Source organism: Siphateles boraxobius, unplaced genomic scaffold (assembly GCF_051911475.1).
Source record: "Siphateles boraxobius isolate OS27281-9 unplaced genomic scaffold, OSU_SipBor_1 12, whole genome shotgun sequence".
NCBI lineage: Eukaryota > Metazoa > Chordata > Actinopteri > Cypriniformes > Leuciscidae > Siphateles > Siphateles boraxobius.
In genome coordinates, this window is record NW_027508722.1 from 35,056,946 (window position 1) to 35,072,324 (window position 15,379).

Here is a 15,379-nt window from a genome sequence, read left to right on the forward strand (position 1 = left end):
TATGATACAGTTAAATGAATTAAAAGATTAAAAAGATGATACATAGATAAACTTCTCATCTGGCAAAACACCGGTGTATCATATTTCCACAACTCCCAGTTTTACTCCCAGTGTGTGTGTGTGTGTGTGTGTGTGTGTGTGTGTGTGTGTGTGTGTGTGTGTGTGTTTGTTGTGTGTGTGTGTGTGTGTGTGTGTGTGTGTGTGTGTGTGTGTGTGTGTGTGTGCGTGCGTGTGTGTGTGTGTGTGTGTGTGTGTGTGTGTGTTTGTTGTGTGTGTGTGTGTGTGTGTGTGTGTGTGTGTGTGTGTGTGTGTGTGTGTGTGTGTGTGTGTGTGTGTGTGTGTGTGTGTGTGTGTGTGTGTGTGTGTTTCTCCTGTATGGCGTGTGGAAAGTGCCTTGGATTCCCTACCGAAGGAGACAGTCGTGTATTTGTACGTGAGAGAAGGAGTACGTCGCACCACAGACGCGTGACACTATAACGTCACCAACACAATATATTAATGTCTTATCCTCATGGTTTTTTTCTATCTTTCTTATCAATCATTGTTAACTTTTTTCTTTTACTTTCCTATGTGTTCTTGATACATGTTGTGTAGAAAGTCTGCAACCTTTCAGTGTGACTTGATTAACTGACCAAATCTGAATGATTATTCCTGTGGCCAATCTCTGTGTTTGGATATAAGAAGCCTCTCTCTGACACACACATGTCCTGTGAGGAATTGTTGAGTTGTTGACAATAAGTTATTTTGATATGTTTGATATTTATGAATAGGGCTACATTAAATTCTAGTTTGTTTAGTTTCTTTGATCCTACATAATAATTTAATTTGGGAAAGCTGATTTTAGATGTATGATTTTAAACATGCTAATGTGTTTGTATTACATTAATTGTTTCTATTTTATTTATGGTTTTATAAGAAACTAACAATAACCATCACTTGTCATCAATGAGAAATGTCTACTCCTACATGTTAAATAAACTGGGAGAAAAAGACAGATGACTGAATGAGTTTTAATGAGCATCATTCAGCAACAGCCAAATCAGCCTCAAATTTCTACATATTGTGTATTGTATACAAAGTTGTATGTCATTAACGTAATCTCTATAACGTTTACAAGTATAATAATACAATTTTAAAAAATGACTTAAGTTAAAAATCCCTCACTTTCTCCTAGAGATTAAAGACTATGTGCAAATTTATTATACACCATCCGTTGCTATTTTATGTCATTTTCACAATTATTAACAACAACTTTAACGATGAACACATAAATTCAGTAATTATAATCTATCAATATAATATTCTGGAATGTGACATTCTGAGTTTTACTTTTGATATCTTCGGTAAATATTGATGGAATTTTACTTACACTTGATTATACAATGGGCGAATACTATAGCTCACAATATCAAACTTTATGCGATATAGTTTTCAGGTGAATATGACAAGAAAGTATTTTAATAGCCTTTTATTTTGAAGAAATCTACAATGAAAAAATAAATGACTGGAAAATAGGCTTTTAATCACAACATACATATTTTTTTTGGTCATAAAGATAGATCTAAGTGAACAATAGCCTTTGACTTAAATTCATAAAACAATGAGGCAATAATAATTGGTTCAAATAATGTATCAAAAGTAAATAATCATATTGCTTTAGTGAACAACACTATTAAAATACATTAAGAAATGTATAAACAATAAACATATGTATATCATGGATTATCAGAAATGCCAGCAGAGAGCGCCGTCCCCTGTTACACTTGTTACACTTTACATCAAGAGCAAACCATTGTTTATCTAATGTTTAATTGCACTTAATCTGTAATGTTTGGCCACATCTTTATGATAGAAATGCTACAGCCACTAATTTCTTGAACAAGAATGTGAGCATCAGAACATGCAAACTCAGATCAAGGGTTTACAGTTTTATTCTGAAACCTCAACCAACAATTTGCATATTTAGAAATATATTTATGCAGTCTCCTGTGTTGTTGGCGTTTGCTATTAAATTGCTACAAATCAGATCAACATCACAAGTTTCGTCCACATCCCCAAATGCACGTTAATGTAGTAAAAAGAATAAAAATACCGTAGCATAGAAAAAAATAATACAAGGACTGTAAATGGTTTTGCCCCAAACTTAACTCTGTTGAACAGAACAGTATAAGAGGGATAAAGGGATAGGGATCTTTATGTCCCAAACATGCATTTCATTTTCTTTCTACTTTGAAATATAAAAATTACATGGAGACTTATGGAAGACTTTTCCATGTCCCTCAAAAATATGATTTTGGGGATTTCTTAAAATAAACACAATGGGTCATTTCAGAGAAATTGTGAAAACTCTTGAAACCAATACCATTTACAGTACAACTCACATATTTATCTGTTTTCTTGTGTCTTTTCCAATGTTGTTGTTGTTCCCTTACGAAGGGAACTCAACGATGCGTCCATCGACGCCATGGGAACGCCCCCAGCGTGACTGCGTCTGAAGCATCTATGTCAACTAGTCCAATGGAAAGAATGAGCGTCACGGGCGGGTGACGTCATGACCAGGATATGATAAAAGCACATCCGGTGCAAACCGGCATTAGCTTCTGTTGCCTCAGCAAGCGATCTGTGTCAAACTGTCTGTTATATTTACTGTTGTCTGTCTGATATATATATTTATGGAAACTAAACAATTGCACAAACTCTGTGTTCTCCCTGCTCGCGCTATTTAACGAGTAGGGACACACACGAGCTTTGTGTGATGGGTTTGGGAGTAGAGCATGCGGTATCAGCCTCCGAGGGGGCTGATTGCCAACATTGTGAGAAGCTTTCGCTTCGCATGCTCCGCTCCCGCCTGTCACTTTTCGAGGAAAGTGGCCGGGCTCGCAATTCTCAGGGTGACAGGTCCCGCGTCTGCCGAGGCAGCGCGGAGAATGCATTCCTGTGGATCGCGGATAGGATCTCTTTACGGGGTTGGAGACGGGTCCGCGGATCTTATCTCCTCCCTTTCCACGAGGGATCCAGTGCTCTCTCGCCGGTCTCGGAAGCCCGCGCTGCGGTCTCTTCCGCCCGGGGAGAGAGAGAAATCAATGCTTCAGTGCTCTACCTCCGAGGAGGTAGATGTGCTGGGCATTGAAAGTGACACAATCATGGGGGAAGTGAATTTGCCATCTCTTTCCCCAGCGTATGAGAAATATATATAACCTATATATATATATATATATATATATGATAGTTTATATATTATATATAAAATAAAGTGAATATATATAAAATATATATATAAAAATAATAAGCTGGTGGAAGTGTTTACTAAGGCTGTAGATAAATTAAATATTTATGGCCAGCAGAAATAAGGGGGCACTCGTCCTAAAAATAAAATAGATTAAACGAGTTTCCTTCCCTCTGTTTTTCCACCTCCATCACGGGGCCTTCCATTTTTCCCGATCTGCACAGCGAGCTGTCTAGATCATGGAAAAAGCCTTACTCCTCTTGTCTTTTAGCCCCCACATTCATGTATATTCAGATATTTGGGGGTTAAGAGGGTATGGCTATGGGGCAATACCCCGGGTAGAACAGACGCTTGCGAGCTATCTGTCTCCCGGTTCAGTATTGTACCTTAAGGCGTCGGCTTCTCTCACTAAACCATTAAAGAAAACTATTTTTTAATCTAGTGGGAAAAGCATATATGGCAGTGGGTCTAGCATGGGCCTGCTTGCACACCATAGCAGTGCTACAAGCATATCAGGCTGACCTGCTGCGGTATTTGGACAGAAGTGAGGGAGTTTGGCCCGATGGGGTTTGAGAACTCCGTCGGGCCACAGATTTATCTCTCAGGGATGGCAGCCCTTGTGGTCACTGAGAGACACCTCTGGCTCAATTTGATGGGAATCATAGAGAAAGATACAAGATAATCTCTCCCTCGCTATGTCCAACCCCCTGGGGCTGCTGGGCGTGAGCAGCTCCAGCCGTCTAGTTTCTCATACACAACACAGCAGCCAAAGCCTTCAAAGCAGAAGCCGGATCCGAGGACCGTTCTTCACGCTGAGAAGGCTGCGGCTCAAAAGAAAAAAAGGTCCTGATGTTCACGCATCAGGCCTGTGAGGACAGCCCCGACCGAAGTGGAGCGGTGTACACCTCATTTTACGGTGCCCGTTCCATTTCGGGGTCCTCACGAGACCGTTCTGCCAACCCTGCCACCCTCGGTGCTTCAGGGCGCAGCGGTCTCCAGCGAGTCGCTGATGCTATGCTGCGGCACAGCATCGGTTTCGCGCCCTCTGAGGGGGGCCTTAGAGCGGCCAGTTCAGGTAGTTCCTGCCATTATGTTTCAGGCTCTGGAATTGGCTGTCTCGATAACACCAGAGACCAGCCTCGAGAGGCTGGTTCCCTTAGTAAATTTTCTGGCAGCGTGGAAGCTTCTGCCGAATATTTCTCATTGGGTCCTGCAGATTGTAGAGAAAGGATACAGAATCCAGTTTGGTTCTCGTCCTCCTCGTTACAACGGGGTGCTGCCCACAGTGGTGCATCCCGAGCAGGCTCTGGTAATGGAGCAAGAGGTAAAGGCCCTGTTAGCAAAGGAAGCTATAGAGCAGGTGTACTCACCCGACATTGCGTCGGGTCTTTACAGTCGTTATCTCATTGTTCCAAAAAAGGATGGAGAGCTGCGTCACATACTAGATCTTCGTCTGTTGGAGTGTTTGGTGCTGGAACTCAATTCCAAAATGCTGACACTCAAACAGATCGTGACTCAAATCAGATCCGAGGACTGGTTTGTCACGATAGATCTAAAAGACGCATACTTCCATATCTCCATCCTCCCTCAGCACAGGAGGTTCCTGAGGTTTTCTTTGGGGCAAAGAACACCAGTATCAGGCACTTCCTTTCGGTCTAGCTCTATCACCCCGCACATTCACGAAGCGTGTAGACGCAGCTCTGGCCCCGCCAGGCTGCAGTGCATATGCATTATGAATTGCATAGATGACTGGCTGATTCTAGCGGAATCAGAACAGTTAGCGGTTCGGCACCGAGGTGTCGTTCTCGCTCCTATGCAGATGTTGGGGTTGAGGCTCAATGCCAAGAAGAGTGTGCTTTCTCCAGTACAGAGAACCACTTTCCTTGGTGTGGTATGGGATTCAGTGACGATGCGGGCCACTCTGTCGCCCGTTCGTGTAGCTGCTATCCTAACAGCCACAAAAGAGCTGAGGCTAGGCCAGTCACGCACTGTAAAACAGTTAGAGAGACTGTTGGGTCTTGTGACAGCAGCGTTCAACGTGATAACTTTTGGCCTGCTGTACATGAGACCTTTACAGTGGTGGCTCAGGACCAGAGGGTTCTCCCCGAGGGGAAACCCACTTCGTATGATCAAGATCACGCGGCGGTGTCTCCGCACCTTGGTTATATGGAGGAAACACTGGTTCTTAACCCAGGGTCCGGTGTTGGGAGCTCTTTGCCATCGAGTTGTGATCTCGACAGATGCTTCCCTCACCGGCTGGGGAGCGGTATTGGAAGGCCGCTCAGCTCAGGGCTTGTGGAGGAGTCATCATCTCTCTTGGCACATGAATTGCCTAGAGATGATGGTCGTCTTCAATGCGTTGAGACATCTCCTCCCAGACCTGAGGGGCCATCATGTGTTGTTCTGGTGACTGTTAGGCCTCAGGGCAGCAGCGTCCAATGTGATACCCTTTGACCTGCTGTACGTGAGACCTTTACAGAGGTGGCTCAGGACCAGAGGGTTCTCCCTGAGGGGAAACCCACTCCTTACGATCAAGATCACGCGGCAGTATCCCCGCGCCTTGGTTATATGGAGGAAACTCTGGTTCTTGACCCACAGACAACACGTTGGTGGCCTCTTATTTTGGTCCCTCAAGAAATTACGCTGTCTGAGGGCAGTGTATATTCCGGGGGGGGCCAGAATATTGGAGCAGACACCCTGTCGAGGCAGGGGCTGAGGCCAGGGGACTCCACCCCGAGGCGGTGGAGCAAATATGGGAGTTTTACGGCCAGGCAGAAGTGGATTTGTTCTCGTCTCAGCATACGACGCACTGTCCACTCTGGTTATCCCTCACTCAACCAGTCCCCTCGGGGCTGGATGCTATGGTGCAGACGTGGCCGAGGCTACGTCTGTACGCATTTCCCTCCGTTGCTCTGCTCCCAGGAGTTCTGGAGTGAATCCGCCAGGATGGAATAAGCCTATTTAGTAGCACCACCCTGGCCGAGCTGAATTTGGTTTGCGGACCTAATTTTTCTCCTCGACGGACCTCCCTTGGAGGTCCCGATCAGGAGAGACCTTCTGTCTCAGGCAGGGGATGCAATATTGCACCCCCGGCAGGGGATTTGGGAACTGTGGGTTTGGCCTCTGAGGGGGCCCAACTCATAGAGAGTGGTCTCTCAACCGAGGTTGTTTAGACCATTCTAAGCTCCAGAGCTCCCGCTACGAGGAAACTATATTCACTATTTCGAGAGTTTTTCACTTCTTGGTGTTACCAGCGTCAGTGGGATCCGGTTAACTGTTCAGTAAACACAGTATTCGAGTTTCTGCAAGAACGCTTTGTATCAGGTCTATGTCCTTCCACGCTTAAGGTATAATATGTGTGGCGGCCATTGCGGCTTTCCACGCCCTGGTGGGTAGTACATTTTTGGGTCGAGACCCCCTGATCACTCGTTTCCTTCGTGGCACTTTGAGGCTGAGGCATGCAACTTGCACTAAGGTGCTGGCTTGGGACCTTGCAATAGTTCTAGTAGGCCTATCTGGGGCTCCCTTCGAGCCCTTAGATTTGGTCTCAGAGAAGTTCCTTTCTTTTAAGACTATTTTCTGCTAGCTATTTCGTCCCTATAAGAGTCAGACCTTCAGGCCCTTTCGGTCCCCACCTGCCTTGAGTGCACCGGGATGGCCAAGGCAATCTTACCCGAAACATGGATATGTTCCAAAGGTGCCTACCATTATTCCGAGGCCTATTGTGCTGCAGGTTTCTGTCCTCCCCCATTTTTCGGACCAGGAAAAGCTGAACCTCTTGTGCCAGTGCGAGCACTGGACACTTATGTTCATCGGACTTCTCTGTCGAGAAAATCCAACCTATTGAGCATATAGATAGTCGAGACTATTCTTCTTGCTTGTGAGTCTTCTGGCCAGCCATTTGGTGGTCAGGGCTCATTCCACTAGGAGTATGGCTTCTAAGCGTATTATCTGGAGTTCTCTCCAAGACGTTTGTGATGCGGCGGGCTGGTCCTCACCGCTCACACTCATGAGGTTTTACAGCTTGGACCTGGATGCTGCCCCAGGATCCCAGGTGCTTGGTGCAGTGTGACAACAGGCTGACACTCAGGCATTTGAAAGTCTGGCGCTTTGGGTATTCTCGTTCCCATGGCGTCGATGGACGCATCGTTGAGTTCCCTTCGTAAGGGAACGTCTCAGGTTACTATTGTAACCATAGTTCCCTGAGAACAGGGAACGAGACGATGCGTCACCCTGCCATACTTCCTGCATCCCTGTGATCGGCTTGCTTCGGCAATTTTCGAAGCTAATGCCGGTTTGCACCGGATGTGCTTTTATCATATCCTGGTCATGACGTCACCCGCCCGTGACGCTCATTCTTTCCATTGGACTAGTTGACATAGATGCTTCAGACGCAGTCACGCTGGGGGCGTTCCCATGGCGTCGATGGACGCATCGTCTCGTTCCCTGTTCTCAGGGAACTATGGTTACAATAGTAACCTGAGACGTTTTTTCTTGGTCGCTCAGCATTTTACTGTTTTTGATTGTCATTACTTGAAGCCACTGTTTGTGTCTGCTTGCTCACTTTTAGGAAAACAGTGTGAATGGTAATGATAGACTGACATTTATTTATTGTATGTTGTGGGAAGTCATCTATAATCTCTTAAATTCATCATTACTAATAGAAGTTGTGGGTTGTCGCAATAGTAGGTTCATTAAATATATTACAAATAAAATTCAGAGTAGTCTACATGTTCATATTGTGATCCAATGTGTAGCACCTGCTCCAACACAATCCTTAATCTACTGGAGATGTAGGTTTTCACGGAGTGTGGGAAGAAATATAATGCCTTATAGACTACAGGTATTAAGCTTCGCACATGAACATGAACTCTCAGGCCATGTTGGCATCAGGAAAACGTATGATAATTTGTTAAAACATTTCTTTTGGCCATCTTTGAAATGTAGCAAAGTTCTGTAAGTCGTGTCATGCGTGCCAGCTAGCCAGTAAACCTAACCACGTTATTTCCCCAGCTCCGTTAAAACCAATCCCAGAACTTGGAGAACCGGTTGAGCGTAGTTTAATTGATTGTGTTGGCCCTCAGCCAAAATCAAAATCTGGAAACTCTTATCTTTTAACCAGTAAACCTGTCTTGGTCACTTCTATTTTAGAATATATTTATAATATTATTTGTAAATACTCATTTTAGGGGAAGTAGGGAGTGTGACGCCATTTATTTTGCATATAAGTTTATTCTATGTTTTGGGTTAAGGAGTTAGGGAAGTTGCGTTGTATTTTTCTTTTAATGTGATTTATTTATTTTTTAGGGAATTTAGAGGGTACTAAATTAGTTATTTTTGCTTATTATTTTAGCCTTGTCCACTCCTGAATTTAACCCCTTTGTTTCTGGTTTTCACTATATTTTTGTTAATAAATGTATATTTGTTTGAATATTATTTTTGTGGGTGAGAGCACATTTATTTGTGTTGCGGCTGACCCTAGACGGTTGTAACACTGTTACTACTGAAGTGTTTGCATAGAGAGTGTGTTTTACATGAGCGACACACGCTTCAGTGCTCTGCATGTGTTTATAACTCTGTCAAACACCAAACATGATCAACAACTGTTTTTCACTATAACTGAACCTTCAACCAACAAAAATGACTTTCATCACCATATTGATCTGGACGCTGGCAGTATTATGTCCAGGTTTGTGTCAGTCAAGATACATTATTTATTATGTTTGTTGTGAAGATATATGGCTGTAAAGGTGTTCGTGGTTTCTAATCTTTCTCTCTTGTCAGAATCTGTTGGTCAGGTGACAGTGACTCAAACTCCCTCAGAGCGGCTCTATGAAACTGGACAATCAGTCACTGTAACCTGTAAAACTAGCAGAGATCCAAACTGCTGTTATAGTGGAAAACCCGCTCTTAGCTGGTATTTACAGAAACCTGGAGAAGCTCCTAAACTCCTGATTTATTACACAAACCGCCTCCAGTCAGGAACTCCATCTAGATTCAGTGGCAGTGGATCTAACAGTGATTTCACTCTGACCATCAGTGGAGTCCAGACTGAAGATGCTGGACATTATTACTGTCAGAGTTTCCACAGTGGTTATGTGTGCACACAGTGATAAAGAGTCGTACAAAAACCTCCGTCAGTCAGAGTCACAGTGACTAAACTGAAACTGCAGCTGCTCAAACACACACACACACACACACACACACACACACACACACACACACACACACACACACACACACACACACACACACACACACACACACACACACACACACACACACACACACACACAAATCATCGCTGTGGGACGGAAGCCTTGTATGGCCAAAACCGTTACTTTTCAGGAAACGAAAGAAAACCTGTTTTAAGTTGATTCCTGCACAGCTCAAAACCTAAAGTTAAGTCTATTAAAAAGTCAGCATGCGATAAAGTTGATCTGAAACATTTGCCCCCCCTGAGAGATTTTGCAGGAGCCGCCACTGCTCATAAACCCCGGCCTCTCCATGTAATGGAATGGGATGTGTAACAAACTAAACAATCAATTTACACTTCAAATTATTTTTTCCATAGATAGTTTCTGTCGTTTTAGGTAGTTTTTGTTACGTTGATGTAAATTCAGTTGTTTGTTTTTTGAAAGTAGTTTTTTAATGCTATAAAAGCGAGCGTGTGACGACATGATTGATAGAGGAGATTGACAGCTTTTCTGGGTAAAGTAGTCACTGAGGCACCAACTGACTTTTTTCGGGATAAGATTGGAGCTTTAACTTTAATTTCTACATTTCCATGATTTATTTCACACGACATGAGTTGTTCTGCACTTCACTCTCATTACTGCGCAGACTCAGTCCCATAATTAGAGCCTGTCACAGTCTCAGTGCCATCCACATCACCAGACCTGTCAGCTCCGCCCACTAGATCATTATCACCCCAATTATAATCACCTGCACATGCTCAGTAGGACTCATATAAACAGCTACTTCACACTAAACCCATGACAATCGAACAAAAAGTGGGAGTAGGAGTATATATTCCAAAATTTGAGATGAAAATAAGTTTAAGGTTGAGTGACAAAATGTGTGTATATTCAGCAGAACTGACTGCTATAATAGCAGGATTGCAGTGGTTACAGCAGACTAACACAAATAGGATGGCGACTGTAATTTGCTCAGATTCTGCATCAGCACTTAAAAGTATATTGTCAACAAAAACTGACAGAGAAGATCTGATAGTAGAAATTTATAAATTATTGTTTAGTCTGAACATAGAGTGTATAATTGTATATTTTTGTTGGGTGCCTGCACATATTGGGATAGTAGGAAACGAAATAGCGGATACATTAGCAAAAATAGCGTTAAGGAAAGACTTGGTAGATATTAAGAGACCTTTAGGAAGAAATGAAGTTTGATCAAGAATTAATAGAGAAATAATAAGAATATGGCAACAAAGATGGGAAAGTATCAGTACAGGTGGTATTATAGTATTGTAAAATCAGTAGGGGAAAAAAAGTGCTATGTAAGACATAGAAAGGATGACGTAATGGTTTCTAGATTAAGGATGGGTCATAAAATGGGTTGAAAGTAAATCAGGTAGAGGTGGCAGTACCAGTTAGCAAACTAGAGATCAAATCATATGTACGGAGCACAATTAACATACAGTGGCAGAGTTTATGGGATAATGGAAATAAAGGAAGACATTTTCTAAATTTCTTAAAATTGCAGTTGGAAATAAGGTGAGAACAAGGAAGCCGTTTGATGTGAAAAAAGAAGAAGCCCGGTTCACTCAGTACAACAACTAACAGGACAGAGTATTTTCATCTTAAGTGATGGAAAAGATGTAATTCAGCTCGTCTTTCACTACGACTAAAGAGAGGAAATCTCTGCACAGGATTATACACCTGAAAGAGGCTGTACAGAGAACACTGATTTGAGTCTGAATAGGGGCTTAAGACAGAGATGTCCACCTGTGTGGACTAAGACTATGTTGAAGTAATGTGTCTGAAGAGAAAGAAATAAGTCAGACCAAGAAGATATGTGACCGGTGTAAGCGGCCCAATCTAAAAAAATCTAATATACACTGGATACTGAAATGTTTGATGAATGTTATTCTGTGTTATGTTAAAAGGATGAAAGTGTGCTTGAAGATTTTATTATGCTCCTTTGAAATGCCTATTTGAAATAGACTGTTGTTTGAATGCGTAAGAGTTCATCTGAATATGCATATTTGAGATAAGTTGTTGTTTGATTAAACAAGACTTGAATAAGATAATGATCTTGTAAGAGAAGCAATTCTGTTTGAGTAACAGGGGAGATGTTGTGTTGAGAAGTATACAATACTCAAAAGCACGGCACTCTATAAGAAAGTCCCGACTATAGTTTAGCCTCTCCAATCCAACGCTGTCCTCTCACAAAATATCCAAGGAATAACAATCAAATAGTTCACAAACCTGCAATAGAGAGAATATAACTTTAGAGTAGAAACTTTTGGAGATAAGTCATACGAACTTAAACACGAACAAACAATGTTGCTGCTTCGACGTTCCTGCATCTACAGGTCGCCACAGTGCAGCGCCCCTGAAATTAATATGATTACGTAAAAGAATAAGACAAAAACCCCACAATTCACCTGTACTGGATGTAGAAACACATAAAAGATATTGTTGTGCTGGACATGATGTGTGTTTCTGCACTGTTGTGTGTGTGTGTGTGTGTGTGTGTGTGTGTGTGTGTGTGTGTGTGTGTGTGTGTGTGTGTGTGTGTGTGTGTGTGTGTGTGTATGTGTGTGTGTGTGTGTGTGTGTGTGTGTGTGTGTGTGTGTGTGTGTGAGTGTTTGAGCAGCTGCAGTTTCAGTTCAGTCACTGTGACTCTGACTGACGGAGGTTTTTGTACGACTCTTTATCACTGTGTGAACACATCTTTATCGATGATGTGGTGTTGACATTGACAGTAATAATGTCCAGCATCTTCAGTCTGGACTCCACTGATGGTCAGAGTGAAATCTCTCCCTGATGATCCACTGCCGCTGAATCTAGATGGAGTTCCTGACTGGGGGATGTTTACAAAATAAATCAGGAGTTTAGGAGCTTCTCCAGGTTTCTGTAAGTACCAGGATAAACCTTTATTCCCAGACCTATATCTGAGTACATCTCTGCTGGGTTTACAGTTGATTTTCACAGTTTGTCCTGGTTGTTCTGCTGTTATTGAGGGACTCTGAGTGACGGTGATCTGTCCTCTACACTCTGAAACACACATCAATAAATCATCAGAATAAATGAACGATCTTAGCTAAAACAAGTAAATGTAAAGTAGTAAATGCAGTGAAAGTGAGAGTCACCGTTGAGGAGCAGCAGCAGAGAGCAGATGATCAGTGTGTGTGTCGTCATCTTCACTGGGAATGAGTGAAACTGAAGGACAGAGATGTGGGATTCACAGTCGGACAGACGCTCTGATATTGAGCTTCAGTCACAGGGGTGGGACACACACATTCAAAGCGTTTCCTCTCTAATGTGACACAGCCACTGACAGAAGAGCAGAAATGACACATCACAATTAAAACCTTCATTTCCCCTCATCAAACACTCAACTCATATTAGTTTGCATCATTCTTATTCACGTTCAGCAATGGCACAGAAATGGATGTTGGGAGTAAGTAAACATGTTAAAATGCAAGGAAAGTACATGAGGATGAGGAATCGAAGGATGAATTATTTGTACATTAGAATCTTCTTAATCACTCGATCGTCCCTTTAGTTTAAAAAGTCATCAGCTCCGCTCAAGCAATTTGTCCTTATGTTTTTTTTAAGTTTGGATAAGAAATTCATAATAAATAACAATAAAGCAAGATGTCCTGTTGAAATATGTGAGATGTATGATTGATTTAAACTGGAAAGGAAAAACATAAATGAAAATGATTGTGACAGATGTGAAGGGGGAGAATTCATACGCATGTCAGTTTCTTCTTCTTCCGCATGATACGCCTGTGCATCCTTCATTTGTCTGAATCTCTGTTAATTATGAAAATTGAGCTGCATACTGTATGAGTGACAGAGGCATTATGACGAACTCCGCATTGGCAGAGGTCAGAGGTCATCTCAGAGGTCACAGGTCATCTCAGAGGTCACAGGTCAAGCTGAAGTTGTAACAGTGCTTGAAGGCTCTGAAAACACAATTTTACACCATAAATGAACGTTTAGTAATTCTCCAAGAACACTAGCATCACACCTCAGTTTCTAGATACATATTTCTGTGCCTTTGTTGCTTCATGATTTCAATTTTTCACTATGAAAATGAAAGTCTATTATTAAAGGAAGGGTAGGTAGAATTCCCCAAAAATACTTTTTTCCAAATTTGTTTAAACTGTCTTTATATATCAATGCATAATTAAAATGCAAGTACTCTGGAAAAGAAATTATAAACATCGAGTGTCTGTAGTCCTCTCAGGACTGTAATAAACACAGCTCATTATTCCATTCGGGACGAAAGAAATGATTGGCTGGGGCGACTGTCACTCTCCCTCGCTACCATGGATACCACCTCTGCTGATACAGGAGCAGCCCAAATGCGCGCACCCGTTTGAAGAGGCACGGAAGCTAGTAATAACAATTATGTCAGAGAAAGAACAGTCAAAATTCTCAGTACCTGCATATAGAGGCAGCGAAGTCAAAGTTAAATAAACTTCAGTCAATGGAGCATGAAAACACCTGCAGAAACATGATGAAACAAGAAAATGCGGACAAATTAAAGATATAGTGTTAGATAAATATAAGATTAAGAGTGTTATAGATTAAAGTATTTAGCATGTAAAAAATTCAATGAAAGCTTTATGATTATTTTAATATCCATGAATATCCTCAGTGTTGAGTGTGAAAGTGTTTGAGCAGCTGCAGTTTCAGTTCAGTCACTGTGACTCTGACTGACGGAGGTTTTTGTACGACTCTTTATCACTGTGTGAACACATATTTACTGTTGATGTAATGTCGACTCATACAGTAATAATGTCCAACATCTTCAGTCTGGACTCCACTGATGGTCAGAGTGAAATCACTGTTAGATCCACTGCCACTGAATCTAGATGGAGTTCCTGACTGGAGGCGGTTTGCGTAATAAATCAGGAGTTTAGGAGCTTCTCCAGGTTTCTGTAAGTACCAGCTGAAATAGTGTGTCCCATAATAACTGTACACATCTGTGCTGGTTTTACATTTGATTGTCACAGTTTGTCCTGGTTGTTCTGCTGTTATTGAGGGACTCTGAGTGACGGTGATCTGTCCTCTACACTCTGAAACACACAACAAGAAAATACACTCAAAACTTTGACAATATACTTGAAGAAATGAATTCATATCAAACTTGTGCTCCACAAACCTTGAGCAAACGCTGTGAGAGTCCAGATGAAGATGATGATGAAGGTCATGTTGATGAAGATTGTTGTGTGTGTCAGTGATGAAGTGTTAAACTCACAGCACTATAAACACTCTCACACACTGAAGATCTGATCAATATGCAAACACACTCCACATCATTTCCCTGAAGACAGAAGAAACACTGTTTTGCCTTTTAGTATCTTTGCTAATAAACTTCTATTTATCATTTTCAGAAACAGATTCATGATTTACTTCATGTTATTTTGGGTCGATCTTCTCGCTCTAAACACTGTTTTAATGATCAGTTTCATTCAGACTTTGAGAGAATTTAATTCCTACTGCAGATTTATATCATCCATGATACTGTATAACAGGTCAAAGGTCATCCAATAGAGAATGACCATCTAAATCTGGTTAACGAATTAATTATAAAGCAGGTCAATATAATTAGAGGATTTTATATCACGTGTTTGTAAATGTGATGACTGCATTTCAGGACTGATTATGAAACAAAGTGTCATAACGTGTCCCGTAGAGATCAAGGGGAGGTGGTAGATAGGCTCAGGACTCAGATATCATCCCAAAGAGGATTTTTATTAAAGGCCAGTGGAGTAGTAGGGGTGTACAAACTCTCAGTGAAGTGTCACAAAAACAATTCCTAAATTAAACCAAAAAAATATATACATTTACAAAAATAAACATACACTGGACTCAGTGCAAACTTTGATATGACAATAACCAAAGAAAAACAAATTGCTACAGGCAGCACAAATCTTCATGATACGTTCAGCAA

At 41.8% G+C, this 15,379-nt stretch overlaps 1 gene segment (V, D, J or C); it reads right to left on the minus strand.

Annotated features, from left to right (window-relative positions):
- The window catches only part of LOC143726759 (Ig kappa chain V-III region MOPC 63-like), a 28,922-nt gene extending 14,195 nt beyond the window's left edge, over positions 1-14,727 (minus strand). Inside the window, 2 exon segments of the V gene segment in view lie at positions 14,178-14,501; positions 14,588-14,727. Coding sequence covers positions 14,178-14,501; positions 14,588-14,636 — 373 coding nt within the window.
- Between the last annotated feature and the right edge of the window lie 652 nt (positions 14,728-15,379).